Genomic DNA, 26,704 nt, shown 5'->3' on the forward strand with positions numbered 1-26,704 from the left:
TTAAGAACCTCGCTGTGCTTTTGCCCATGTTCCTGCAGCAAACCCGTGTCAGGGCTTGGGTAGCAAAGGGAAATCCAAGGAGAAACCCATGGGGTGCCCGAAGAGCAGAGCTGGGCTGGTGAGGATGCTCAAGGGCCAGATCCTGAACCACTCATCCCTGCCATGCTCCAACATAGTGGGAAGGTCAACCCAGAGCTCCCAGTGCCTCCAGTGCAGAGGGTCAGCGGGATGTGCAGCCAGTGCTCTCCCCTGCACTCACCATACCAAACACTGGGTCCATGCCCAGAGATGATTAAAACTCATTTATGGTTGATTTCCCTCAACCTATAAGTTATTCTGAGTTTTCTCCTTGGTTGGAGTTTGTGTGTACTGCGAATGCTGGTCACCTGTGGGAGAGAGGAAACCTTCCTGCATCTGGGAAGGCTGGATGTTGTTGTGTAAAGAGAAGATTTACAGCCCTAACACCAGCACCATGCTGGGGTCACACTGCTGCCAAACCCTCACCTCAGCTCTGTCTTGCAGAGGACAGCCCCAAAAGTGAAATTCCTGCTTCAGGGAATTGGGCACTTCCCTGCTCTCCCCATACTTCCGTGGGTCAAGGAGGTCTCTGATGGGCTTGTGTTTGTCCTCCATCCTCTGGAACGATGGGGGGGGGACCAATTTGCCCTGAAAACTCCCAAATTTCCCCCATCCAGCCCACAGGGAAGACCTTCTGGTGCTCCATGGCACAGGATGTGCTGGAGCAGGGATGCAGCTCTGGGTATCGAGAGGAGGATGGGCTTGCTGGGACAGGCTGTGGGGTCTGGGGGCCCCACACGCCTCCCTGGTGCTGAGGACGTTCCCGTGGGCTCTGCCCTCACTCCAGGGTGCCCAGCCAGGAGAGCTGGGATGCTGCAGCCTCCCTCTCCCTCTGCCACCCCAACAGTTTGGCAAAAGGGATTTTATTTTTTTTTTCTCTCCAGCAAAACCCAAAAATAGATTGATGGGAAGCGGCTGGGGGCTGGGATGCCATTAGCATGCAAAATGGGGCTATTTATCTTCCCCGCAGCTGGTTTCTGCTCCGAGACCTGGCAGGGACTGGCAGTGGGAGGCAGGGCTGTGCTGGGAGGGGGCTGTGGGACAGTTCCCAAAACAGCCCGTTCGCACCCCTCTTGCTGCCCTTGCCCCTGTGGTCTGTGACCCTGAGCCTCTCCCGAGGGACAAGGAGCTTCTGCCTCTCTGTCATGGGCATGGTTTCAGGGTCACCTGGAGACTTTTCTGGTGGCAGATAATTAATCCTGGCACCAGCTGTGGGCGGGCAGGACAAACCTGCCCAGTGCTCTATCTGGGGAAACCAAGGCAGGAGCTCCTGGGACAGGCTCAGGTCCCCTGGAAAGATGGATGAGCAGAGGTGGTCAATCCATGCACCCCAAGGGGCTGGAATCATGCTCCCTGTCCCCTTGGGACACCTCGGTCCCTTGGCACTGCCATCCCTGCTGTCACCACACAGCAAAGACAAGGGTGAGAGACTCCAGGCTGGTGAAGGAATGAGCAGAAAACCTGCTCCTGCTCCCAGAGATAATTTTTCTTGGGAAGGAAGGGAAGCAGAGGGAGGGGGGAAGCGAAGCTCACAAGTTCCACGATAGCACAGCTTCAGCATCCCCACCCTCAGCCCCATCATTCCAATCACCTTCATCACCTTCATACACACCATTCCCATCCACACCATCCTAATGTCCACCTTTCCCAATATCCCCATCCTTATCATCCCCGTCTCCACCACCCCCATCATTCACATCCCTATCCTTATCATTCCTACCCCCATCATTCCCATAATTCCCAATATCCCCATCCTTATCATCCCCATCTTCAGCATCCCCATCATTCCCATCCCGCAACATTCCCATCACTGCCACCATCCTCACCAAGGCTCGGGACCTCCGGGGCGCCAGGGGGCGCGCTGCTCCTCGGCGGGAGCGGAAGTGCCGCTCTGCCCTCGCGGGTGGCCCTGCCTGCTCCCGCCGCCGCTTCCGCCGCCGCCGCCGTTTCCGCCGCCGCCGCCGCCGCCGCCTCCCGGTCGCCTCCGTCCGCCGCGTTCCGCTCCCGCCTCGTCGACACCGGCACCATGAACAAGAAGAAGAAGCCGTTCCTGGGCATGCCCGCGCCCCTGGGCTACGTGCCGGGGCTGGGCCGCGGGTGAGACGCCGCTCGGGCCCGGCCTGGGCCTTCCCCGACCCGGTCCCCCGACGCCTGTCTGGGTGTCCTCGTCCCTTCCCCGCCCGTCCCCGTCCCCTCTTTATCTGGGCGGGTTTGTGTTTAAAGCGAGCCCGGCCCCGGGGATGAGGCCCCTGGTGCTCCAAACACCGCTGCTGGGAAGGATTTGTGTCCCTCCCTATTCTGTGCCCGTGGGGCCCTCTGAAACACTATCAAACGGGGGGTGTCTGTGCAGGGAGCATTGAGGAGGGTTTGATGGGGGCTGGGGCCGCCTTTGGTGGGGCTGGGGTGTCCTTTGGTGGGGGTGAGTTGCGTTTGTGTCCCCCGATTTGTTTGTGCCCTCGCCTGGGGAGGTCCTGCTTGCTGTGCCTGGGAGCTGCTGCCAGGCGAGTGTGGGGTTTCAGAGGAGCCCCAGTGGCCCCATCCCTGCACCCAGACCCTCCTGTAGTGCCTGGCAGCCTGCAGGGCCAGCTGCTCACTGTGTTTAACACTGCTTAGGAGGGAAGCCTCGTCTGGGTGCAGGATGGCAGAGCAGTGAGCCAGGTGGTTGCAGAGTCCTTGTGGATGAAGTTCTCCCTGTAAAAGGTTGCCCAGAGGAGCTGTGGCTGCCCCATCCCTAGAAGTGTCCAAGGCTGGGTTGAACTGGGCTTGGAGCAACCTGGTCTAGTGGAAGGTGTCCCTGCCCATGGCAGGGGGTGAGCTTTGAGGTCTTTTCCAACCCGAACCGCTCCATGATCCCAAAGACATTTTTCCCCGCAGACTTTGTGGGCACCGGCGAGTGGCCGACGCCGTTCTCGCGAAGGAGCGATGTTCTCCCTTGCCTGTTCCAGGCGGTGGCTGTGACAGGCTGGGGTTGCAATGAGCTGAGCAGTCGCTGGTTTGTCCCCCCAGAGCCACGGGTTTCACCACCCGCTCCGACATTGGCCCTGCCCGCGATGCCAACGACCCCGTGGACGACCGGCACGCGCCGCCCGGGAAGAGGACGGTGGGGGACCAGATGAAGAAGAACCAGACTGCTGATGACGACGATGAGGACCTGAACGACACCAACTACGATGAGGTGACGAGCTTTGCATCAGCCTGCATGTGTTTTTCCCCAAGTGCAAGAGGAGTCCCTTGAGCTCCCTGCCCTTGGCTGAGCCTCCAAGGCCAGAATTTCCTGTAGATTGCAGCCAGCATTTCCTTTTTTTCTTATGGATTTATTGAGACCTAACAGTGCACACAGTGTTGTGGTGCTTACAGGGTTTTGTTGTGGCCTTGCTCTATGTATTGGGGTCTAATTATCTATACAGATAGATAATTTTCTATATAGTTTATAGAATTATATATATTATGTATGATATATATATAAAATATATAATACATATATTTAAATAAACATACATAATATATATAAAATATATAACTTACATATAAATATATACTATATAATATGTAACATAATAATATATTATGTATATTATATTTTATATTTATCTTATTACTCTAATCCATACAGATTTTTAATTATCTATACAGATAAAAATTTTCTATATAATTTATACAACTATATATTTTATATATAATATATATATTTTATATATTATATTAATTTTCCGTATAATTTACATTTATTTTATTAATCTAATTATCTATACAGATAAAAATTTTCTATATAATTTATACAATTATTTATTTTATATATAAAATATATATGTAATTTATATATTATGTATTATATTAATTTTATGTGTAATTTACATTTATTTTATTAATCTGATTATCTTTACAGATTTTAATTATCTATACAGAGCCCTGAGAATCTTGAGAAAAGACCCATAAATAAAAATTAGTTTAAGTATTTTAGGTGATGTATTTTTTGAAATCTAAGCTTTTATGCCTTGACAAGGTTGGACTTTGATGATCTTGGAGGTCCTTTTCAACCTAAAGGATTCTGTGACATGTATTTGTCCTTATGTGACCTGTGTAGTCTTCCTGTGTTTAGATCCCTCTTTGCTTAGTTGAATGTTGTGATATTCTTTCTGTTTGCTTTCGCTGGTTTAGAAAGAAAAAGTGGTTAATGGAAGAAAATGGCTTTTCTATCCTGGGATCTCATTTATTGCTTAATAGAAGCAATTTTGAAGGAGAAGCTGTTTTGAAAGAGTAGCAATTTTGAAAGAGAAGCAATTTTGAAGCAGTTTTACTTCAAATGGTGTGGGAGAATAAACACTTGGGGTGGTAGAAGAAAGCTGCTTTTATTTAGGGCTGTGTTAGTCTGATGCAATGTTGTCAGAAATAACCTGCTCGTGCAGTTCCGGTGCTCTGGGCGACTGGTGGGCAGTAGCAGGAACATAACAGGAGCTTTAAAATGCCTTTTTTTCCTGGTTTCTCTCTCTCTCTCTTTCTTTCTCTCCAAATTCACAGTTCAATGGCTATGCTGGGAGCCTGTTCTCAAGTGGTCCCTATGAAAAAGATGATGAGGAAGCAGATGCTATTTATGCAGCTTTGGATAAGAGGATGGATGAACGCAGGAAGGAGAGAAGGTAGGATAAGCTACAGCACTGGGATGAGGTGTTTTCTGGTTAATTAAGGCTATTTTGCACCAGCTGCTTTGAGAGTGGATGTGGTTGAGTTACTTCACTGTAGTTAATTAAGTCTCTGTAGTTCATTAAGATGGTGTGGGGAGATGCTGACTGACTGGTTTTGACACGTCATGAGCTGCACAGTGCACTGGACATTGTTAAAAGAGTCCTGTAATGCCTTGTAAACAGTGGGTGTTACTTGTAAAACTCACTACCTGGTCTACAGGTAAGAGGAGATTAAAGACTGAAGTTCCCTTGATTGGAGATGTTTGTTTTTACACTTTAAGATTGTCTGATTTGATAAGGCATCTGTCATAATGTTGATAATCACAGCTTGGAAAAAATGCCCTTTTTATACCTTAACTCTGATCAAACACATTTTTTGTATTAGCAGCACTTTGATTAAAGACTTGCCAAGTGTTACTTTGAGCATAACCTCAGTTCTCCTTTTCCTAAGGGAACAACGAGAAAAAGAGGAAATAGAGAAGTACCGTATGGAACGACCCAAAATTCAGCAGCAGTTCTCAGACTTGAAAGTAAGGACAAGAAATGTCTGAAATGGGACTTTTTATGAGATATGAGAGGTGGCTCTATGTTCCTTTGTGTGTATGTGTGTTTCTTTGCTCAGATCTTGTGTGTTGGCAAACAAGTACTTTGTTATTCTCCAGACTAGAATTAATTTGTGTTGGAATTCATCCTGTTCTTGTGGATACACAAGATAGTGAAATTCCTACAAATTTTAATACTAGGCTTTTGTTTTGTGCTTTATTGAAGATGTTACACTTCTGTTTTTGGGGGACTAATAACTTCTTGGCGTTGGAGGAGTCACTGAGCAGGATCTCCTGCCTCTAAATCTGCTTTTAAATAAAATGTATTGTTTAAGCTGCTGTCTGATGATTAGTAATAAACCATTCAATGCTGCAGGCATTAGGATTAATCCGAATGCTTGTAGCACTGAATTTAATAACAAAATTGATTTGGAATCTCGGTCTGGACTAAAACCAAATTCTAATTAAAGGCATCTAATTCTTTTGTACATTGGATTAGAAAAAAATCTGACCTTTAAGTCTTTAATTGATCTTGAGTTATTTCAAGAATATAAATCTATTAAGGAGTTAGAGCAGTTAAAAAGAAATTTCTACAGCAAATACTGACGACAACTCCTGTTTGAACAGCGGAAATTAGCAGAGGTTACAGAAGAGGAGTGGCTGAGTATTCCAGAGGTTGGAGACGCCAGGAACAAGCGTCAGAGGAATCCCCGTTATGAGAAGCTGACTCCTGTCCCTGACAGCTTCTTTGCAAAGCATTTACAGTCAGGGGAGAATCACACTACTGTGGACCCACGTCAGACAGTGAGTACACAGCAAACCTGAGGCAGCCATGGTCAAATTTTAAGTTAGAGATGAGGGTTAAACTGGGAGTTGGAAAAAAAAGCTACTTGACCAAAAAACTTGGTGTGGTTTGTGAGTCTGTCAAAGGAATTCTGGATGTTAAACTCCTGTGCTTGCTGGAGCCTTTCAGTGCACACTCATTGCCAGAGAAAATGTGAGGATAAGCAGGGAGAGCCTAATTTTTGGGCTAAAAATGAAATGTTTTAAAGAAAGTGTTCATTTTCTTTTCCTCTGGTTGTAAAATGGTGATAGGGAGTTTTGGTGAGCATAACCAGCATCTGTTTCTGTTACATCATCATCTTGCAAAAATGGAACAGAAAATAAAGTTTGGTTTCACCTAATGGTTTGCTCACCCCTGGAGCAGTTGTGTCAAAAATTATTTGCTGTGCAAAATAATTGAATTACTTGAAAATTAAGTAATTTAGCATGTTGCTCCTGTGGTCATAGAGTTACAGGAGCAGCTGACTGGCCCTGGACTGGTTCCCTGGTGTCCATGGGATATTCTTGTTTAAATGTGCCAGGTTTAGATACCCGTGCTTGAATTTTTCGATTTCTTGTTGCTTATTTCACTGACTTGACTAAACTTGAGTAATTACCTACAGATTTGCAAATCCTATATGAGAAATGTTTTGTGATCCAGGGAAGCGATTTCAGAACTTCTTGTGTGGATTTGGCATCTCTGTCCTGCAGCTGTTGGGGAAGAGCAGATCAGTCAATAGCCTGAATTATTTTTGAAATCTCAAAGATGTTTTAGGAATTAGTTTCTCACTCTTGTTTTTAGCAATTTGGAGGATTGAATACTCCATATCCAGGGGGTCTGAATACTCCATACCCAGGAGGAATGACACCAGGCTTAATGACACCTGGGACAGGTGAACTGGATATGAGGAAGATTGGCCAAGCCAGAAACACCTTGATGGATATGAGGCTAAGCCAGGTAAGGATGTGGGAAGGTAGGATCTGGTATAGCTGGGGTTGATGTTGTGCTGCTATTTAAGCCCTGGTTTTAGAAGACCCAAGAACAGCTGACCTGTGAAATAATTTTGTATGTCTTCTCCCCAAATCTCATGCCTTCAACACAAATAGAATTTCCTTAGAAATAACAGTTTGTCCCTGGAATTCTTGGTCATTATGGGAGAACAGACTGCCTGGTTATACCAGAGGTGGACTTAAAGCAAACAGCACAGGTGGTGTTACCAAGGAAGCATCTCCTCCGTCCTGTATAGGGATGCAGGACAAGCTGCTGAAAAATATTACTCTTAAATTGCTGAATTCTGTTTTTTTTCATTTCCCATCTAAATGTGGTTTATACTAAAAAGAAGGGCTTTCCAGTGTTTAGTGTGTGGGGCTGTGAGTGGTCATTTCAGTAGCTCTGACTTGACTTTGCCAGGTGTCGGACTCTGTGAGTGGCCAGACTGTAGTGGATCCAAAAGGATATTTGACAGACTTGAATTCGATGATTCCCACGCACGGAGGAGATATCAAGTAAGTTTAAGAAGGATTAACAGATTTATCCTCTTAGTAGTGGCAGTGATCCTGCATATAAATGGGAATCTATCTGAGCGGGTGCTTTCAGCTGGCATTTAATTTGTAAGAGATACCAGGTGAGTTTTTGAGGATGAATTCTTTTAACATGAGATCTGGTATAGTCTTTAAGCTGAGGTGTTTAGCATCTGACCTGGATGCATCAATTGTGGGGATTGTTTCCATTCTGTCCCTGTTTCCATGCCAGAATAATGGCAGTGTGTGGCTGCCTGCCAGCCAGGAAATAACCTGGTTAATTGTACCTGTGTGCTGCCTAATTTAGGCTTGATTGACAACCTCTGAAAACCTCTTTAACCTGAAGTTTGACACATGTTTCATAAAGAATTGCCATTTAAGTCAAAGTGATATGTGCAAACGCTGATCTTAATTCTTGACTTACATCAACACTTGGGCTCATCAGCTTCCAATTGCAAGTACCCAGCTGTAATTCCCAAAAATCTTGTTTAAGTACTTAACTGGCTGTCACTGATCTCTCTGTGTTAATGTGTGTCTGTAAGCTTGTTTTGGTAGAATGTAGTTTGTGTCACCAGTGTGGAAACATTTGAGGTCCCAGTTACTGCGCGTATGAGCGTGGCTGTGAAGAACTGGCTGGAAAGCACTTACTGGTTCAGGAGAATTGTTTGATGGTGTGCTGAAGATTTTTCTGCCTGTCTTTCCTCCTCCTTTAGTGATATCAAGAAAGCCCGTTTGCTCCTGAAATCTGTCCGAGAGACCAATCCTCATCACCCACCAGCCTGGATAGCATCGGCCCGGCTGGAGGAGGTCACTGGCAAACTCCAGGTGGCTCGAAACCTCATCATGAAAGGAACAGAGATGTGCCCCAAGGTCAGAATCGCTTTGCTTCCCTGCTGTTCCTGGCAGGATAGTAAGAAAAGGTTGTGGTTAATGAGCAGCAGAACCTCTGTTAAGCTTGATTCAGGCTGTGTCTGACACAGCTTCGCTGTCTGCAGTGTTACAAAACACCTATTTAACCAGAAGCTTTGATTTTATATTCTTGTTCTGATGTAAAGGAAGATTGGTGGTTTTTCCTGACAGAGTGAAGATGTTTGGTTAGAAGCTGCTCGGCTTCAGCCTGGGGATACAGCCAAGGCTGTTGTGGCCCAGGCTGTCCGCCACCTTCCACAGTCTGTCCGGATCTATATCAGAGCAGCAGAGCTGGAGACAGATATCCGTGCCAAGAAACGTGTCCTTAGGAAAGGTGAGAGCTCCTGTGGGGTCAGGGAATGAAGCCTGAGCACTGCACTGTTTGTATTGCATTGTAAGTTGTTCAAGATGTGTCCATAAGTTTAAGTGCTTTTCTTGCTTCCTTGGGGGAAATACAGTTGCTAATGTGTGCCTTAATGGTGGAACTTCCTGCTATTGAGTTAGAGCAGAGGGTTGTAAAACATCCTTCAGCAAAAAGCTGTTGTTACTGAACAGTTCCAAAATGACATTTCACGCACCAAAACCAATTCCAGCTTGATCAAACTTAGAGAAGTAGATGAAAGCAATTAAGAAACGATACTCTAGGGGAAAAAAGGGTATTTTAGCTGTCACCTTGTGATACTTTTTGGAAAAGATATGGACTATGAGTTCCAACTTGCTTGTAGCCTGTTAGAGACCACAGTGGTTCCTGCTGGACGAGCTTTAGAGGCCTTGGGGTTCTTGTATTGCTGAGCCTGGTGATCTGGGGACTTTGTTCTGTGTTCCTGAGTAACAGCCTTTCTCTGTGGTGCTTACCTGAAACCTTACATCTTCTCTTGCATTGCACTTGGAGGTTTTCTTCTTTCATAGAATTCTTTTAGCAGCAGTTTATTTTGTCCTGAACCCGTATCTTCCTCACGGGTTTATAGTATGAGTTCTTTAATTACTTGAAGTAGCTCGTATCAATAGGGATTAGATCTTTCTTGACTATTGAATTGTATCAATTGCATCTCCTGACTTTAATCTAGACAGGGAAAAGGGTCTGGATTTAATGCATTCACTAAATCATTGTGAAGTAGTCAGTGTTGAATGGCTTGGTTTCAAAGGAATCAACTGGACACCTCTGGTGAAATGACATCTTACTACATGTGGACTAAAGGTACTTCAAGGTTCCTGGGTTTGACGTTGCAAGAGTTCAGATATTGACTGTTCAGTATCTTCTTGAATTTCCATTGGCTCAGTAGTGCAACGTGCTGTGAAGTGCCACTCCTCTGACACTGTGTGTCCTTCTCAGGAACAATCATAGGTGCTGACAGAAAAACACTTTTACAGGAGCAGAAATAGACCTGTGAGTCCAGCTGAGGTATGGGAGAATCTTGTGTGAGAGCAGTGACTTGCCCACTAAGTACCGAGCTTTGCTTCAGACATGGTATTTGCAAGGAGAAAAACATCTTGCTTCAGTTTTTGGAGCCACCTACTTAATCTCTGCTAAAAGCTGTTAGTGGAATGGAACAGGATTTATCATTCTCTTCCCAGTTTCTGCTTGTTAACAGCTTCACAGTGCTCTTCTGCTGCCTAGGGAACATCAGTAATATGGTGCTTGGAGCTGTTTGTATATTCAGCCTTAAATAAGTGGCAGTATAACCCGTTATTTCTTCTAAAATAAAAAGGCCTGACTGCCAGATAACGTCACTGAAGTGTGACCTTTCATAACACGTTTCTCCTTTCTACTGGCTCTGTGCATTCCTGCCATCCAGCAGAACCTCTGGAGTTTTTAAAGCCTCAGTCTGACTGGGGAGCCTGCAAGCTGAGTGGTTCAAATGCATCTTGAGGTCTAAAAATCGAATGCTGTATTTATGAAAACATTTTCTGTCCTGCAGAGTGATGCTTTCAGCTCTTGGAAGCTGACATTATTCACTTAACTTCTTCGGGAAAATCTCCCGCTGCTGCAGACTCTGAGACAAATGGTTAATGCCCGAATCCTCGGTGCACACTGCTTGTAAATCTGTTTGTGTAGAGCTGGGATCTGCTCTGAGCTGAGGCTCAGCAGTATGCCTCTGCCTTTGCAGCAATGCTTCAAGGAACAGCCTTGCCTAGGAGCCCAGCTAGTTTCAAAGTAGATTTAGATGCCTTTTCCCACCCGTTTTTGTGTCCCTGTGATTGTGCTTTATTGAAGGAGGATGTGCTCAGCCCTCTGTTGCTATGGCACGCTTGTGTACAGTCACCATGGAAGCAGGGAAACTAATGCTGCAATGCAGCTGATACCAGTGGTCTGGGGTGCAAACTGTAGTGACAAAAGGCTAAAAAACCATTTGGTTTCTCAATCTCTCTTTAAGATATGAGGGTGGAAAGGGATGGGCTGAGTGAAGTTGTTGTTTAATGTCTCAGACAGCATATGCAGGACAGGCTGCAGAGAATGCAGTTCTACCAGCAGTAGCTAACGCTTGGACAAGATTAAGGAAGCCTCAAAGAATCCTAATTAGATGAAGTCCATATTGGATTACTGGAAGCACACTTTGTACTCATGGCTTAGGGTGTTAGTGTCAGCAATACCTCTTAGTTTTTATGCATCCCTGTTTTATTTTTGCAGCAGGAACCTGAGCTGGGGTCCATTAAGCTGCCAGGAGATGCCTACAGAAAAACTAAATTGTGAGGGGACAATTTCAACATCTAAGAAATGAGGTTGTGATGTTACTTAGTGTTGAAGGTGCTCCTTTTTTATAGAGGCAGAGCCAGCATGTTAAGCTGCCTGATTTTGAAGATCCTCATATGCTCATTTGCTGGTGCTGGAGGCTTTGTTCAGCCAGGTGTTTTACTGAGGAGGATGCAATTACAGCTTATGCAGCGAAAAAGCCCTTGGCTTTCCAAAACCTGTTTCCAATTAAAATGATTAAGTGTTTTATTTTCTGTTTTTTAAATTCTCATTGTGGAAGCAAGAGCCAATATAAGCAAAGTTCCTTCCCTTCTCTCTTTCAGGAAATTTCATCTGCAATAGGACAAATCCTTTAGTATATCATCTTTAAAAAATACAACTCTCTTTGATAAACTACTTTATCGTGACTGACATAATTGTTTTGCCTCTCTAGCCCTTGAGCATGTTCCAAATTCGGTGCGTTTGTGGAAAGCAGCCGTGGAGCTGGAGGAGCCTGAGGATGCCAGGATCATGCTGAGCCGGGCTGTGGAGTGCTGTCCAACCAGTGTTGAAGTGAGTTTAAAAAAAGTGAAGTAAAGAACCCCCTACACACCACTTGGGGCTGGCAGTAGAGCTTTGCAAACAAAAGGCGGGATGAGGTGCAGTGTTTCTCCACACAAGGTTTTCTACCACACGCTTCACGCCGCAGCGGGAAGGATGTGATGAGTAGTGGACTGTGCTTTTTTTCTCCAGAGTTAATTGTCTGGTGGTCATTACATGGCTCATTTTCCTGTGTAATTGTTAGGTTAGTCAAGGCAGTGCACAGCTGTGCCTGCTGTAGGCACTGAGCCATGTTCACATTCGTGTGTGGTGCCTCGACAGTTGCGAAAACACGCGAACACGTAGCCTGGGGGATCTAAAAGTTGCTCGTTTCTGAAATGCTGAACCAGGGTGTTAAATTCAGCTGTTTGAGAGGCGATGTGAACAGAATGTAGGAGCACAGCAGCCCAGCAGTTGGAGATGACATCTAGAGGTGATCAGGACTGAACTTTAAGAGCAGCAGTAGCCTGTTTCTACTGTCCTCCATTGGTATTCCGCAGCCTGCTTGTAGTACTTGAGGATCGTTGCCAACCAGTAGCAAACAGCGTGAAGCTGCTTATCTCTGTGGGCTGACACTGCCATACGGCAGCCTTGTCATCTCCTTGTTCTCATCTCAAGTACATCTTTTGTTGCTCTGCAGCTGTGGCTCGCGCTGGCAAGACTGGAGACATATGAGAACGCTCGTAAAGTCCTTAACAAAGCCCGGGAGAATATTCCGACGGATCGTCACATCTGGATTACTGCTGCCAAACTGGAGGAAGCCAATGGAAACACCCAGATGGTGGAGAAAATCATTGACAGAGCCATCACATCTCTTAGGGCTAATGGTGTGGAAATCAACAGAGAGCAGTGGATACAGGTATGTGCTTGGTCTTGAAGGCCCATGGGAGCCCTTCAGGTTCTGTTTTGAAGGCTGCTGATGGTGGGTGTTGTGGGGCAGAGTAGTTTTGCACCTGGCTTATCAGTGGAGCTCCCTGTGAAGATACAAGAGATGAGACTAGGAAGCTGTGTAGGGTCAAGGCCATAAGTGATACCCTGGAGTAACACCATGTGTGTTTTGTTGAAAAATGTCTGGTTTACTTCTGTCTTGGAAGATAAGCAGCTTCAAGTTGAAGCAGCTGCTGCCTTAAGTAGAACAGAGGCTTAAAGCCTCCAGTAAAGGATTTAGGTATCTTTTGCATATGTCTCTTTTGGCTTAAAAGGTATTTGTTTGCCCCAGAAGTCTTTGTCAGATAGTGTTGTGAGAAGTCAATACAAATGCTGCATGTGCAGCATGTAGGAAATACTCTCTTAGTCCTGTACTGAACCTCTTTTCTCCTATGTCCTTGAGCTTAAGTCTTTAAAGAAGTTTCCTACTAAGATCACTTACAGTGGGTCAAGGCAGCAAAATCTTCTTGGCACACTGCTTAAGAGCATTGATAATAATATTATTAGAAGAATTCTAACTTTCTTGACAGCAGTAAAATAAAGGTTAATTTCAACTTCTCTCTAAAAAAAACCACCAGCACATCGTTGTCTTCTCGAGTTCCTTCTCAGTACTAGAACTGTTCCATTTCTGTTATCTGATCAGAGGTCTATCCAACAAGTTTAAGCAAGACATGCTTGGCTTTCTGAAAGCTGTGTATGTCAGGAAACTCCACTTTCTCATACATGCTCTGTTGAGAGAGTCTTTGCACCTTTGATTTAACACTGACTGAGGGGGTATTCATTTAAATTCACTTACTGCTTAGTCCATATTGAAGCTTAACAGTTATCTCAAAGCTGCAAGAAGGTCAGTAGTTTTGATGTTAAAATACTTCCTTGTGAAATTTTTGCACTCTTTTATTGACCAGGTCCCTGCTTGGCTCAGTGCAGGGTTGTGGAGCTGTAAGAAGAGATTTTTGGGGCTGGAAAGGTCACACATTGTCACACCTATTCCTTTTCAGTGGATGCAGTTGATGTGTTCTGTTTCTTAACCAACTTCTGAATGACTCTGTGTACAACTCCAGCACCTTCCTCGTGGGTGCAGGCTCCTAGTTAGTGTCCAGATGTGTTTGAGTAATAAGATATTTGTGCTGTGGCCCCGACCCACGATGTCTCCGTGTTTGCAACTGAGGAGTTGCCACTGCAGAATTTAACTTCTTATACTGAGCAGGGTTTTACTCTTGTTTCTAGGATGCTGAGGAATGTGATAAAGCTGGGAGTGTGGCCACGTGCCAGGCGATCATGCGAGCTGTGATCGGGATCGGGATTGAGGAAGAAGATCGGAAACATACCTGGATGGAAGATGCAGACAGTGTATGTCCAACTGTGATGCTGGTTTTTGTTGCTTTTGTCTGTTTTGTTGTGGGTTTTGTGTTTTTTAATTAGAGGAAATTGAACTGGACCCTGGGAAATGGCTTTTTCAGTGAAAGTGGATGTGATTCCCACACCACCTGCCTGCCTTTAGCCACTTTGTGCCTCAGGAAATTATTGGATTATAGAGCTTTACTCAGATTTGAATTTTTACTAACCAAAAAGTTGACATTCAGATAGATTATTTACTGGTTTTGGTGTGGATTTCTTTTATGGGTGTCTGACATCAACAGAGATTGAGGTCTGAGTAAAGGAGCTGGGAGCTGAGATTGAGGCCTAAACATTGTAGCTCAAGAGTTAATGTAAGACTGGGAGTGGGTAAAACTTTTACCAGGCTTTCTTTGCTTTAGGGGAATAGTTTGAACATGTGCTAAAAACTAAATCATATTTCAGCATGAGAAATGTCCAACTTCACTGGCCTTGAATTGGACTCCGAGCAGTGGGGGGCACATTCTGTGGTGCTTAGGGTTTTGCCTGTGAAATAACAAAATGAAGTGCAAACATGAGAGCCTTTCCAATGCCTTACTAATGTTTCAAGCTGGCCTGTGTGTGTCAGTCCCACTGAAAGGCCAGGGATACTTGTGCTCTGTAGAGGGATGCTTGGAAATTCCTTCCCTGCTTCCTTTTAAAAAGCTGATAGTAGGTGTTCTGCTCTCTATAATGCCCCAATTCATGAATTACACCGAGTTAGTGAGTTCTGTGTTGAATTATGCATGTGTAATTCCTTCTTGCTCTCGATTCCACTGCACCCCTAAGCTGACTTAGTTCTGATCTGTTTTCCTTTAGTGTGTTGCTCATAATGCCCTGGAGTGTGCCCGAGCAATTTATGCTTATGCCTTGCAAGTTTTCCCGAGCAAGAAGAGTGTGTGGCTGCGAGCAGCTTACTTTGAGAAGAACCATGGAACCAGGTACGTGTGCTGCATAATCCCTGCGTGGAGGGGTTCATCCTTGTGACAGGGTGAGAGGCTGGGGAGGAAGGGAGGCGACAAGATGATCCCTGAAGTGCTGTCTTGCACGAATTAGTGCAGCTGGTGGAAACTTGCTGATGTTGTTTGCAGGTCCGACCTTCTTTGTTATTGTTGTGCTCAGAACATCATTAGGTTTTATGAAGTCATAAAATGGTTTTTGGCAATAGGGATTACTTGGTAAAAATAGCTCTGAATAGGCAAGGTAGGAACAGTCATCTTTGAGAAGGCTTTTCTAGAAAAGTATGGGATACAAATCACCTAAAATGTGTTTTATTTTCATAGATAAACTGCTTCATTGCTGAAGTTGTCCAAGCATCTCTGGCATTTTCTGATTAAACATACTGTGAATGTGTATCACATCCTGAATTAAGATTGATGTTACACTGTCACAGCTCAGGCTCTTTTCAAAGTTTATTCATAAAGCTTTACATGTCAGAAGCTTTCTGCCCAAAGTTTAGAAGAAAGCAAACAATCTCTGCAGTAGGCCACTTATACATGTGGAATCATCCTTATTAAAGCCAACAAGGCTGTAGTGTGGAAGTGACTGCAGATGCTGAATTCTGCCTCATTCAAGCCTTTTTTTAGTTGGGAACAAATACACCTTTGCTTTTGATGTTGTTCTCCCATGTTTCCCAGTGGTGGCTGGCTTTTAAGCCCCGTGTTCTACCTGTAAAGTATATTTTCCAGAGGAGAAAAAAATAAATTCAGTAAGATCAGGTCAGCTTCATCTAATAACTTTGAAAAACTTCCTGTCTCAGTTTCTACTAAGGTTTGTTAAACAGAATGGCTCTTTCTAAGAGAAAGGAGCAGTTTCTGTGAGGGCTCTTTCCACAGACTGTCAGGCAAAGGTGTCTGAACAATGAGCCGTTTGTGGAGTGCTGATTTCAGAACCCTTGTGAAAAAAGACCCCACCCTTTCCTTGTTATGAAACAACTTATCAAGGTTTACAGCTTTGGACTTTGCAACAATATTTATAACATTGAGTGATAGTGAAATTGGTGTGCAAGATCTCGCCTTTGGCAGTACCTGGAGGGATTGTAACTTGCTCTTTCTTGTCTCAGGGAATCCTTGGAGGCTCTTTTGCAGAGAGCTGTTGCTCACTGTCCCAAAGCAGAAGTGCTGTGGCTCATGGGAGCCAAATCCAAGTGGCTGGCGGGAGATGTGCCAGCAGCCAGAAGCATTTTGGCCCTGGCTTTCCAGGTGAGTCTGTTAGATGTGTCAGATGGTGTTAAGTTTGACAGGTAAAGAATACAGAGGAGGCTTTTTCTGTCAACACCTGATTCCTGCTGCCTTTCAAAATGGTGGAGACTTCCGCTGTTCTTTGTTTGTGTGACAAAATGTTCTCCTGTAAAATAGCAGCAAGCTGGAAGACTGTGTTCTTACTCTTTCAGTAGTACCACACCAGGTTCTGAGTTGGGACAGGTTGCCCAGAGAAGCTGTGGCTGCCCCATTCCTGGAGGTGTTCAAGGCCAGGTTGGATGGGAGCTCTGAGCAACCTGACCTAGTGAGTGGCATCCCTGCCCATGGCAGAGGGGTTGGCATGAGATGATCTTCAAGGTCTCTTTCAACCCACGCCATTTTACAATTATATGAGTTTGCAAACCATCAGTTTTACTACCATGGCTCCCACCAACCCCACTCATGGATCAGAATCCCCTTCTCTTGGGTCACCTCAGGGAAAGGGTTGGGGTCTGCCCTAATTAATGAGGTCACTGTATTACTTTTGGTTTAGACCAAACCCACTAATCCAATGCAAAATGAAGGGAATTGTCTGCTCAATGCTGTAAGAAAGATAGGCAGAGTAGTTCTAATACTGAGAGTTAGGCTTAGAATCTAAGAGATAGCAAAAAAAAAATGACAGGTCTTGAGATGGAAGGTAAAAGATATTTAGTTCCTGAATTTGGTATTGGTGCTCTTTGTTACCATGCTGAAAAGTTCTTGACATGGATGCCACTGAAATGACTTTTATTGGAGGAGCTTTCACAGACCTCAGTGGGGAATTCAAACTGCATTTTTTTTTTGCTTGGGGTAATAAAATGAGGGTCTCATTGTGGCAGACCCTGTGATGTTTTCAGTGTTTAAACTGGAAGTTCAGAAGATCAAGCATTAATTCTTTTCAACAACTTAGAAGCATCCAGCTTCCAAACTGGCATACATCTTTGTGTTGCCCATCTGTTTTGGAGAATTTCTATAAACTTCAAAGGTCAAAGAAGACTGGGAGGAGCTTGAACTGAAAAAAAAAAAAATAAATAAAAAATCCTACTGTGGATTGACAAAGCTCTGATTTCAATTTTAATCTGGATCAAACGAAGGATTAAATCTGCTGTTGATTCACTGTGTGCATTTGTCTGTCATTTTGTGTTCTTGAAGGCCAACCCCAACAGCGAGGAGATCTGGCTCGCTGCCGTGAAGCTCGAGTCGGAGAACAATGAGTATGAAAGAGCGAGGAGGCTGCTGGCAAAAGCTCGCAGCAGTGCCCCCACAGCAAGGGTAAGGACATGGGGAGGGTGGAGAAGCTCAGGCCACTTGGCCACGGGGGATTTGGGACGGAAGGAGGAGTTCCTTCAGTTCTGTGGCCTTAGGGATTGGCCATGTGGCTCCCTGCCATTGCCTTTTGGGCCGTGCGGCCGCTTCGCTGAGCGCTTCTCCGGCGGATTGCAACACACTGTCGTGGCATGATGGGAAAAAAAGGCTAGGATAAAGTGAAGGGTTTCAATTTGTTTTTTACACAAATGGCAAAAGTCAGGAAATTCCCAGTTTACGGCTGTTTGTATAATGATTGTGTTGCATAAAAGCACTCTTGGGAAAAAAGAGAGAGAAAATACTTTCACAGAAGACTCACTTATGCTTGTACTAAAGTCAGCTCTGGGGTGGTTTGGTGTTTAAACCTACACTCTTGTGTTTATCTCCAGTTACCTCTGGTATGATAAACTTTGTTGATTTTCAGCTCTTCATACAAAAGCATTTTAACTTGTCCAAGTAAAAGAAAAATTAGTTTGATCTTTGTCCTCTCTTCCTCTCCCTCAGTTGGTGCTTCATCCTAGATCTTTTAAACTGTCCTCTTTTGGTCTTGTCAGCCAGGGAGCTTCTGCAGCTGGGGTAGAAGCTCTGATCTCAGACTTCATGCCTCTCTTGCAAGGTCATGCTGGGGGCAGTTTGTGAATGGGAAGGACAGGGATCAAAGAGTAGTGAGAGAGCCTTGAGTCTATAATGCATTTCTCACAGCTGTGACTTCCCTGCACAGCCAAAAGGAAGGCTTTGGGGGCCAGAAAAATAGATGTACCAGTTTGTAATGAGCAGGACAACAGTTACAGCCTGAAGCCATAAGTAGGAATACATGGTTTTGGTAGCTTGGATCTGAGATCAGACTGTACTGATAAATCAGGCTCAAATTTGTTAATTGGTTGTGCTCTTTGTACAAATATTATTCTTTCAACCCAAACCATTCTATGATTCTGTGATGATTCTGTGATGTTGCAAATGCCAGCTCTATGCAAATGTTGATCATACTGTTCCAACTCCTTTAATTTTTGCATTTACCTTTCTCTTTCTTGTCTGTTCCCACTATTATTTAACCCTGATATTTTTATTTTTATTTTACTTCAAACTGTAGCTAATCGATAACATTCTGATGAATGTATGAAAGTGGGAACCCACTGCTTTGACAGACTAAGGGTTTTTCAGTGGCTGCTGGTGGTAAACAGCTCTGGTTTGCTCCCAGGTCTTCATGAAGTCTGTGAAGTTGGAATGGGTGCTTGGGAACATTGCTGCAGCCCAGGAGCTGTGTGAGGAAGCCCTGAAGCACTATGAGGACTTCCCCAAACTGTGGATGATGAAAGGACAAATTGAGGAACAAAAAGAGCTGGTAGAGAAAGCACGGGAGGCTTATAATCAAGGGGTAAGATGGATATTACTGCAGGTTTGCTTTGTGCTTCTGGTGTGGAGACATGTCTGTCTTTGAATCCAAATGGAGAGCCAAAGAGATGATTTCTGTTCTTTCTGTCATTGGTTAAAACAGTAAAAAAACCATAAAAATTAGGACCTTGAAATAAGCAGCAAGAATTCATCTTATCCATTATCCATGTGCAAAATTCACTTTCTTGCTTGAGTTTGCTGTATGTCTGAGTCCTCTCAGGTAGAAAAAAAGGCATTGCACAGTAATTCTCTAAGACCTGTAAAGACTAAAAGCAGAAGTTTTAAAAGAAAATCCTCCTCACCTGCTCTTAGATACACACAGTGAAAGGAGGTGACCTACAGAGCACTCCTGTCTCTTTTAAATGGTAATTGGTGTCCTTGGATATGAATGCTCAAAGTCAGACAACCATCAAAGTAATTTGGACACAGGTTTCTGCCAGAGTCGATATTTTAATTGCTTCCTGCACACTCTGCTGCGGTTTGGGGATGTGTGAGAGCCCTCTCTCTCCAGAAGCACAGATTTAAGGGAGGTGTGTTCTTTCTCTTGCTGCTGGGATAGCTCAGTGAGGCTTAATGTTGACCCAATTGTTTTGGATACAGGATAAACTTGACTTCTGTGCTGTAAGACTAATTGGAGAAATTTGAGTGACAGCTTTGCCTCTCTTCTTCTAAACTCTCCAGGAGGACGTAGAGAGGGAATTTCTTTGCTATAAGGGTGATAATATTCTTTTCAAATCTACCTATTACCATACTTTTTTTTTAAACAGCTGAAGAAATGCCCCCATTCCATACCCCTGTGGCTTCTGCTGTCCAGGCTGGAGGAGAAAGTTGGGCAGTTGACTAGAGCAAGAGCCATCTTGGAAAAGTCTCGCCTGAAGAATCCAAAAAATCCAGATCTCTGGTGAGTTGTGTGGAGATTAACTGAATTTGGGCTAAAAATTTAATGCAGTCTCCAGGCCAGCTATTTCACATCTGCTCAGCCATTTGAGCCTGGAAGTTTTTTTCTTTACTGATAGTTGTAGTGCACAAAGCTTGCAAACCCAGGGCTATTTCTTTTCTGTTACAGTCCCCTTTTCAGATTGTTTTTGATCTGAGCCATTATAGAATAAAAGTCACGTTTATTTTTAGATGGGAGAGGAATGGGAAGATGTCAGTCACCTACACTTATTCGGAATATGGGCAGATGTTTGCAGTTTCCAGTGACTCACAGTTTGTTTCTCCCTAGTGAATATGTTGTCATAAATATCATCAGAGTCTCTTCCCTCCCAGGTTGGAGTCTGTGCGATTGGAGTACCGAGCTGGGCTGAAGAACATTGCAAACACTCTGATGGCCAAGGCATTGCAAGAGTGCCCCAATTCGGGTGAGCTGGATCTCATTTCTACCTTAAACATGGTTGTTTTGCCCAGTTGACAGAGACACATCTTTTCCTGAGGTGTCCTTTCTGGCCAGGTCTCAAAATATAGTGTTTCAGAGAGGTGTCAGCCACCCTTCTGCAAAGGAAATGTTGAGGGTTTTTGTGAGTAATCACACTTGCTTTGTGCTGCCTCACACCAGAGGGGTCACAGGTTGTGTTGTTCCATTTTTTCTGCAGTATCCAGTGTATTATTACATCTGTGGTCCACAGTTTGTCCCCAGGTCTCCTGTGAAAGCATCTTTGGATAGGGGCTAGTTTTTCTCTGAAGCTGGTAGAAGTCTGCCAAGGTTTAAAATTAAAGAAAGACACTTGAGTGTTTGTAGTTAGGAAGTTCAGTGGAAAAGGAATGGTGTTTTCCCTGTCTCCTGGGAGTACAGCTGGCCTTAGGAGATTCCCAGTTGCCAGTTTACCCATGCTGGTTGCACCACTGTGAGTTTAATAACTTGTGGTGGCAGCAAATTTCAGTTGTAGTCATAATTAGGGGATCATGTACCATAAACGTTCAGTCCTGGGTTTTGATTATTTTAGCTCATGTAAGAAAAGGCTAATAGGTCATATAATGTAAGTCAGTTGGTTCTAACCAGCAGTGGAAACATTTGCCTTTTGGGATATGAGGAGAAAGTGCCGAATGTTTCCCTGTTTTGGGGGAGAATTGCAGGAAGACTTAATTATTTAAACATGTTGACACCTTTGGGGACATGTCACATAACTACAAATTGTAGTAACTTACTGCAGGGCAAGCCGGCTTAGCTTGCCTTCAGGCTGGGTTTTGAAAGGTGTTTAATTGATGGCTGCCTAATCCCAGTGAAATAATAGGGAATTAAGTGACTTTTATGACATGATAAACTCACTGCAAGCTGCTCTCCATGCGAGTGGGTCACCAAAGCACCACCCAAACCCTGCTTTGTTTTGTGAATGACCTAATGCTTAATGAGTGTTTGCCACCGGAGGCTCTTTTACAGATCTTGCCTGTTGCTATGGAAATGGGCAGCAGGATCTCAGTTTTTGTTTAAAAAAATTGCTTCCAACTTTATCTTAAACCTCAACAAGAGAATTGAAGCCTGCAGGAGTTGGCTCGTTGGCCACCTGCAGACATGTAAACCAGAGGTTTGTGTCCATTGATTGCTGAATTGATTCCTCATGGCTTATGGCTGATGTGGACAGGCTGTACAAAGAGTAGAATTGAAATGTAGTGGTGTTTGTGATCCTATATATAAAGAGCAAGAAGAGGAGAGTTCCCCTCCAGTCTGTCACTGCGGTCATCAAAGCTCACGTGTGTTCCCGTGGTGCCGTTTATGGGAAGCGAGAGCACTTTGAAAGAGTCCTGGCAGACACCAGCTCTCAGGCTTTGCTTTGAAGTGATCAGGTGTGGCTGGCTGACATGAGAAACTGCAGATTTCATGCTCCCCTGAGCATATTTCCTTCCTTGCTTTTGGGAGTGACAGGAGCTAGGGATTAAACCCACCTTTCCTGGACATACTCTGTCCTTCATCAGTGTGTGCAGAGCCAGCATCAATAAGACTGTAGTGCTGTCCAGCATCCTTGAAACTGCTCCCAAACTGTACTTTGCACCTTTTGGGACTTCTGCCACTTCAGTTTCCTGTTCAGGCAGATGGATACCTTTCCCTTTGGAAACACAGGTTTGCCCTTCCTGTTCCAGAGTTTGCAGCGTCTCACACTTTTCACTCAGTGAAAAGCCTGAGCTCTGGGTTAGGCAGTGCTGGAGCTGCAGGAATTATGGCACTGAGGCCTTCAGAGCTGAAGGTCCAGCATTGTGCATGCAGGAGCTAAAAATTCAGAGTACTGAGTGAAGGGTCTTCGTGGAAAGAGGGATCTGGGATGAGGTTGGGGGTGGATAACCACCGGGGTGGGGGCCATAGTGCTGCTTGTGTTAGAGAGCACTGATGGCAGAGTGGGGAGGGTTAATCTCTAACACTAAACAATCTTCCTACTTGACTTGATTAAGGAATCCTGTGGTCAGAGGCAATTTTCCTTGAAGCGCGACCGCAACGAAAGACCAAGAGTGTGGATGCTCTCAAGAAGTGTGAACATGACCCACATGTCCTGTTGGCTGTGGCCAAGTGAGTTCCTCTGCTTGATGCAGTAAAAATATCCATGTCTGTGTGTGCCTGCATGCAGGATGAATCACTGCACTCCAGCACAGCCATGTGATCCTGGCTGCAGCAGCTCTAATAAGTCCCAAAGCAAGGAGCAGCTCTCGAGCTGTCTCCTAGTAACTGTGCAAATCTCTCCCTTGATTCCAAGCGGGGGATGTCAGCCCTGCCCTCGGGCTCTTCTGGTGGGTCTGGGACTGGCACAGACAATAATACACTCACACAGAGCCCTTTGCCAGTGCAGGGTATTGGCACCCTGCAGACTGCTTTCTTTCTGTCCCTTGAAGGGGATTTCATTGTGCTGTCAGGTGAACTAGGCTTAATTAAGTGGTTTAGGATGTGATTGAAGTATTTATAAAAATAAGGACATTTTTTTTACTGGTTATTTTTCAAGTTTTATGTGGCTGACTGTGTATTTTTCATCTTTTCTCTCTATCCTAGATTCTGTCAGGTGTTTGTTTTTTTTTTTTTTTTAATTCTGAGCTAGATTCTGTGCTGCTCCTGAATTTCTACCATGTCAGTGTTCTTCAGTTGTGGCCCTTCCCAGAATTCAAACCACCAACCATTCTGTAGTTTGCTTCTCTGAAATGGGAAAATGATCTACTAGGATTTGTCTTCTTGTCTAGATTGAGTTGTGAGGCTTCCAGTGATGAAAACCCACTATCAGAATTGACTCTTGCCATATCCTTTCTGCTCTGATGTGTGAACAGCTCTACAGCAACCGTGATGGGAACAAACTTAACTTTTCTCTCTTTGTGAAAAGCGGAAGAGGTTAAAGCAGGAGGCATTTTGCTCAAAGTTGCCCAATTCTTTCACAACTCTATTTTATAAGCCAAAGAAAACTGTAGGATACACTCCAGTGACTGCAACACTGGGTTCTGCCAGATCCTGACAGCTGACTTGTTCAGCTTTAGCAGCAAGTGAGAAAAATGTTAACTTTTGCTTTATGAAAACTGCTCCCAGGCCCCTTCTGGTGCAACCTCAGGCAGTTTAACAGCTAATCCCAACATAAACAGCTTCCACCTCCCATCACGACTTGCCTGTAGGTACAGAGTGTCACACATCTGTGAAAAACTTTTGGTAAATATATTGCTGAAAATGGCCACTACTTGCAGGTGTTAAGCCTCTGCTATCATTGTTCGTGCTCTTTTAAATGACAGTTTATTTAACACGGAACAATCAAGAGTATTATAGGGCTTAAAAACAATCACATAAGCTGTATAATTTTATGACTGGCTAAGCTCTTTATGAGGGCTGGCTGATTTGATAAAGACCTTATAGCTCAAATGAACTCTTTAATGCAAAGGAGTGAAACCGAGAGACTCAACTGGTTCCAATACTGGGGAGAAATTTCAGTGTTCACCCAGTGCCTGGATGAAATGGCAGCAGTGGGGCAGGTGCCAGGCTGGGGTTTGAGTGCAGAAGCTCTATGCTCATCTTTCCTTGGAAAGTGGGGCTGGCAAGACAGGTCTGCTCCACTGGAGCAGGCTGTGTGGGTGTGAGCGTGTGACCACACAGCAGGCAATTACCAGCTTTCAGAAGTTATTTAATTGTTAGATGCTAAAACTGACTTGAAATGCTAAGAAATTGGAGGAGTGGGAATAGATGTAGGCATGCGATCCTGTCTTTTTCCACACGAAATCTGGAACAGCAGAATTAAAACCACTGAGTTAGGAAAGGTTGAGCTCAGTAATGCTTCCCCTCTCAGGAGAGTCTGTCTCTGCCCAGGGCTAAGTTATCCTCTAAGTTATTCTGCCTCACTGCTGGGCAGTGAAGAGGAAGTGCTGGTTGTTCTTTTCAGTCCTCTCATCGCTTCTCAGTGGCAGGATGGCCTGCAGACGCCTAAAAATCTGCTGTTTCCTTATGGAGAGAGCAAAAAATTGGAATACTCGTAGAGCCTTTAGGTTGGAGTGCTTGTGGGTTGGCATCTTCCTCTGAAGTGAGGCTATTTGTCAACTCCCTTTTGCTTTTCCCAACAGGCTTTTCTGGAGTGAGCGTAAAATAACCAAGGCCAGAGAGTGGTTCCACCGGACAGTGAAGATCGACTCGGACCTGGGGGATGCCTGGGCGTTCTTTTACAAATTTGAGCTCCAGCACGGCACAGAGGTGAGTGTGTGCCTGGGAACAGGCAAGGCAGCAGCAATCCCTGGCTGATGTGGGTTGCCCAGCCCTGGTATTGCTGTGGTGCTGGGCTGAGCATGCTGCTGCTGCCTGCGTGGTCACAGGTGAGGCTGGCTGTCACGCCTGGTCATGAATGAGCATGAACAGGCCTGTGTGGTGGCTTTTAAAAGGTGCTGTCAGTAGCTGAGCTGTCTTTCAGACTGCTTTGCTCTCCGCAGTCGTGCTGGCTCGTGCAAAAATCTCTGAAATCAATCTTCCTCCTGTAAAACACAGCCTTGCTCGGAGGAGATTGTGCTGGAATTGTGATGCTGGGTTTGTGTAACTGGTGCTGTTTCTCCCAAGTGTCAAGTGCAGGTTGCATGTGAGCACAGCCAGAGGAACAGCCTGTTCTGATCTCTTACGGCAGTTTTTACTGCCTGATATTCCTGAAATGATGGGGGTGTTTATCTTCTGACTTCAGAGAGACCTCTCACTTGACAGAGGCGCTAACGCACAGGAAGTTTCTGCTGCAGTTTCTCTGCTGTAGCCAAAACTTGCTCGGCTGTACCTTGGCCAGTTTGTTCAGCCAGGCAGGAGAGTTGCTGCTTCTGAATTTTGACTGGGGCTTCCATATTGCCTTTGAAAATAACAGACCCCAAACCTCACCATAAGCTTTGGAAGAGTATTTGAATCAGGAGGGCTGTTAAATTTCTGGTTCCGTGCTAGAACAAACCAGGACAAACCATCGTTTCTCTTCCCTGTAGGAACAACAAGAAGAGGTGAGGAAGCGCTGTGAGAACGCCGAACCTCGCCACGGAGAGCTCTGGTGTGATGTCTCCAAGGACATAGAGAATTGGCAGAAAAAGATCGGAGAGATTCTCGTGCTTGTGGCAGCCAAGCTTAAAAATACCTTCTAGAGTGTGCTGGCCCCAGCTGCCTCAGTGGACTCTGTAGGACTTCCCTGCTTGTGGTGCGTTGGTCCTCACAGGAGCACGGATTTTGGAGAACAGGAGATGGGTGACGATACAAAGGAGCTTTCTCCCAGAAGGAACAGCTCCTTCCTTCTTTCCTCAGCATGGCCATCAGCTTCTGCAGCACATCAGAGCATTGTTGCTGGTGTCACGTAGGAGACACAAGCAGTCTTGTGAGCCTCTGTTGGCAATTCCATGTTGATTCCTGATTTCCCCCCTGCAAACACAAGCTTTAATTAGCGCTTGTATGGATTCTGGTACGTGGCAGTCCCTCTGCTCTCGGCCCTGGCATGTGTTCCCTGTCCCCCTTTAGTGTTTGGCCCATCTGAGGCTGGTTCCTTGTCAGCAGATCTGGATTGTTGCTGTTGGAATACACTGAGTGTTCTTGAAGGAGATGAGTGGAGTTTGGGGACCAGCCCAGCAGCACCAGGAAAGGTCTGGGCTGGTTCCTCTTCTTTAGCTGGTTTAGCTTGGTCTCCTCTGCTGACAAGCTGCCACACAGCTCTGAGATGTTCCTCCAAACTGAGCAGCTGGAGCATTTTGTCATATTCAAAAGCATATTTTTAGACAACTTTTCCTCAATTTTTAAATGTAAATGATAAACCTTATTCTTTTAGGTGTCTGAGTTCATTAAGCACAGTTTTAAAGTAACAAGGCAAAATCCAGCAATCCTTGAAAGCCCTTTGAAGGAAGAACCTTTATTTAGAGTCGTTGGGAGACGGTGAGCTGTTGCACAGCCTGTGGTTGAGGGGTGGGAGATGGCTCTCTTCAAGTGCAGATGGAAAAAAACGAACTCATTAGAGGGAAAGCGTTGTGTTTGGGACCCTTTATACGCTGTCTTCAATTTTCTACACTTGTGATCTGTACTATTTCTACCCCAAACCCCTGACTTTCTTGTGATCATAGAATGAGAAGCTGTACTGTCTTACACGTGAGGATATAGCAGCAGTATCTGGGTCTGTGGATGTGTGTTATCCCATGTATTTAGTTGGAGGAGAAACTCCCTTATTGTTGGAAAATATGTATAAAATACAGCTTGTTTTTTTTGTTTCCTTCTGTTCT

The 26,704-nt window shown here is 44.9% G+C and overlaps 1 protein-coding gene across 1 annotated transcript; it reads left to right on the forward strand.

Annotated features, from left to right (window-relative positions):
- Positions 1 to 2,020: 2,020 nt before the first annotated feature.
- Positions 2,021 to 26,694, forward strand: PRPF6 (pre-mRNA processing factor 6). The gene is made up of 21 exons (XM_027710617.2): positions 2,021 to 2,175; positions 3,085 to 3,253; positions 4,597 to 4,715; positions 5,212 to 5,290; positions 5,930 to 6,106; positions 6,927 to 7,082; positions 7,536 to 7,630; positions 8,359 to 8,515; positions 8,726 to 8,888; positions 11,680 to 11,798; positions 12,466 to 12,684; positions 13,980 to 14,102; positions 14,946 to 15,067; positions 16,189 to 16,327; positions 17,498 to 17,617; positions 18,849 to 19,025; positions 19,810 to 19,943; positions 20,312 to 20,403; positions 22,424 to 22,538; positions 24,551 to 24,677; positions 25,436 to 26,694. Exons 1-21 carry the CDS (start codon positions 2,105 to 2,107, stop codon positions 25,586 to 25,588), a joined length of 2,826 nt encoding a protein of 941 aa, XP_027566418.1. The 5' UTR covers positions 2,021 to 2,104; the 3' UTR covers positions 25,589 to 26,694.
- The last annotated feature ends 10 nt before the right edge of the window (positions 26,695 to 26,704 follow it).

This window comes from Pipra filicauda, unplaced genomic scaffold (assembly GCF_003945595.2).
Source record: "Pipra filicauda isolate LSUMZ 115617 unplaced genomic scaffold, ASM394559v2 scaffold291_size933811_pilon, whole genome shotgun sequence".
In the NCBI taxonomy this organism is placed as follows: domain Eukaryota; kingdom Metazoa; phylum Chordata; class Aves; order Passeriformes; family Pipridae; genus Pipra; species Pipra filicauda.

Coding starts and splice junctions, on each gene's coding strand:
- PRPF6 (XM_027710617.2), top strand. CDS start 2,105: ATGAACAAGAAGAAGAAGCCGTTCCTGGGCATGCCCGCGCCCCTGGGC. Junction 12,685..13,979: donor ACAGAGAGCAGTGGATACAG/GTATGTGCTTGG, acceptor TCTTGTTTCTAG/GATGCTGAGGAATGTGATAA. Junction 22,539..24,550: donor GTCCTGTTGGCTGTGGCCAA/GTGAGTTCCTCT, acceptor TTTTCCCAACAG/GCTTTTCTGGAGTGAGCGTA.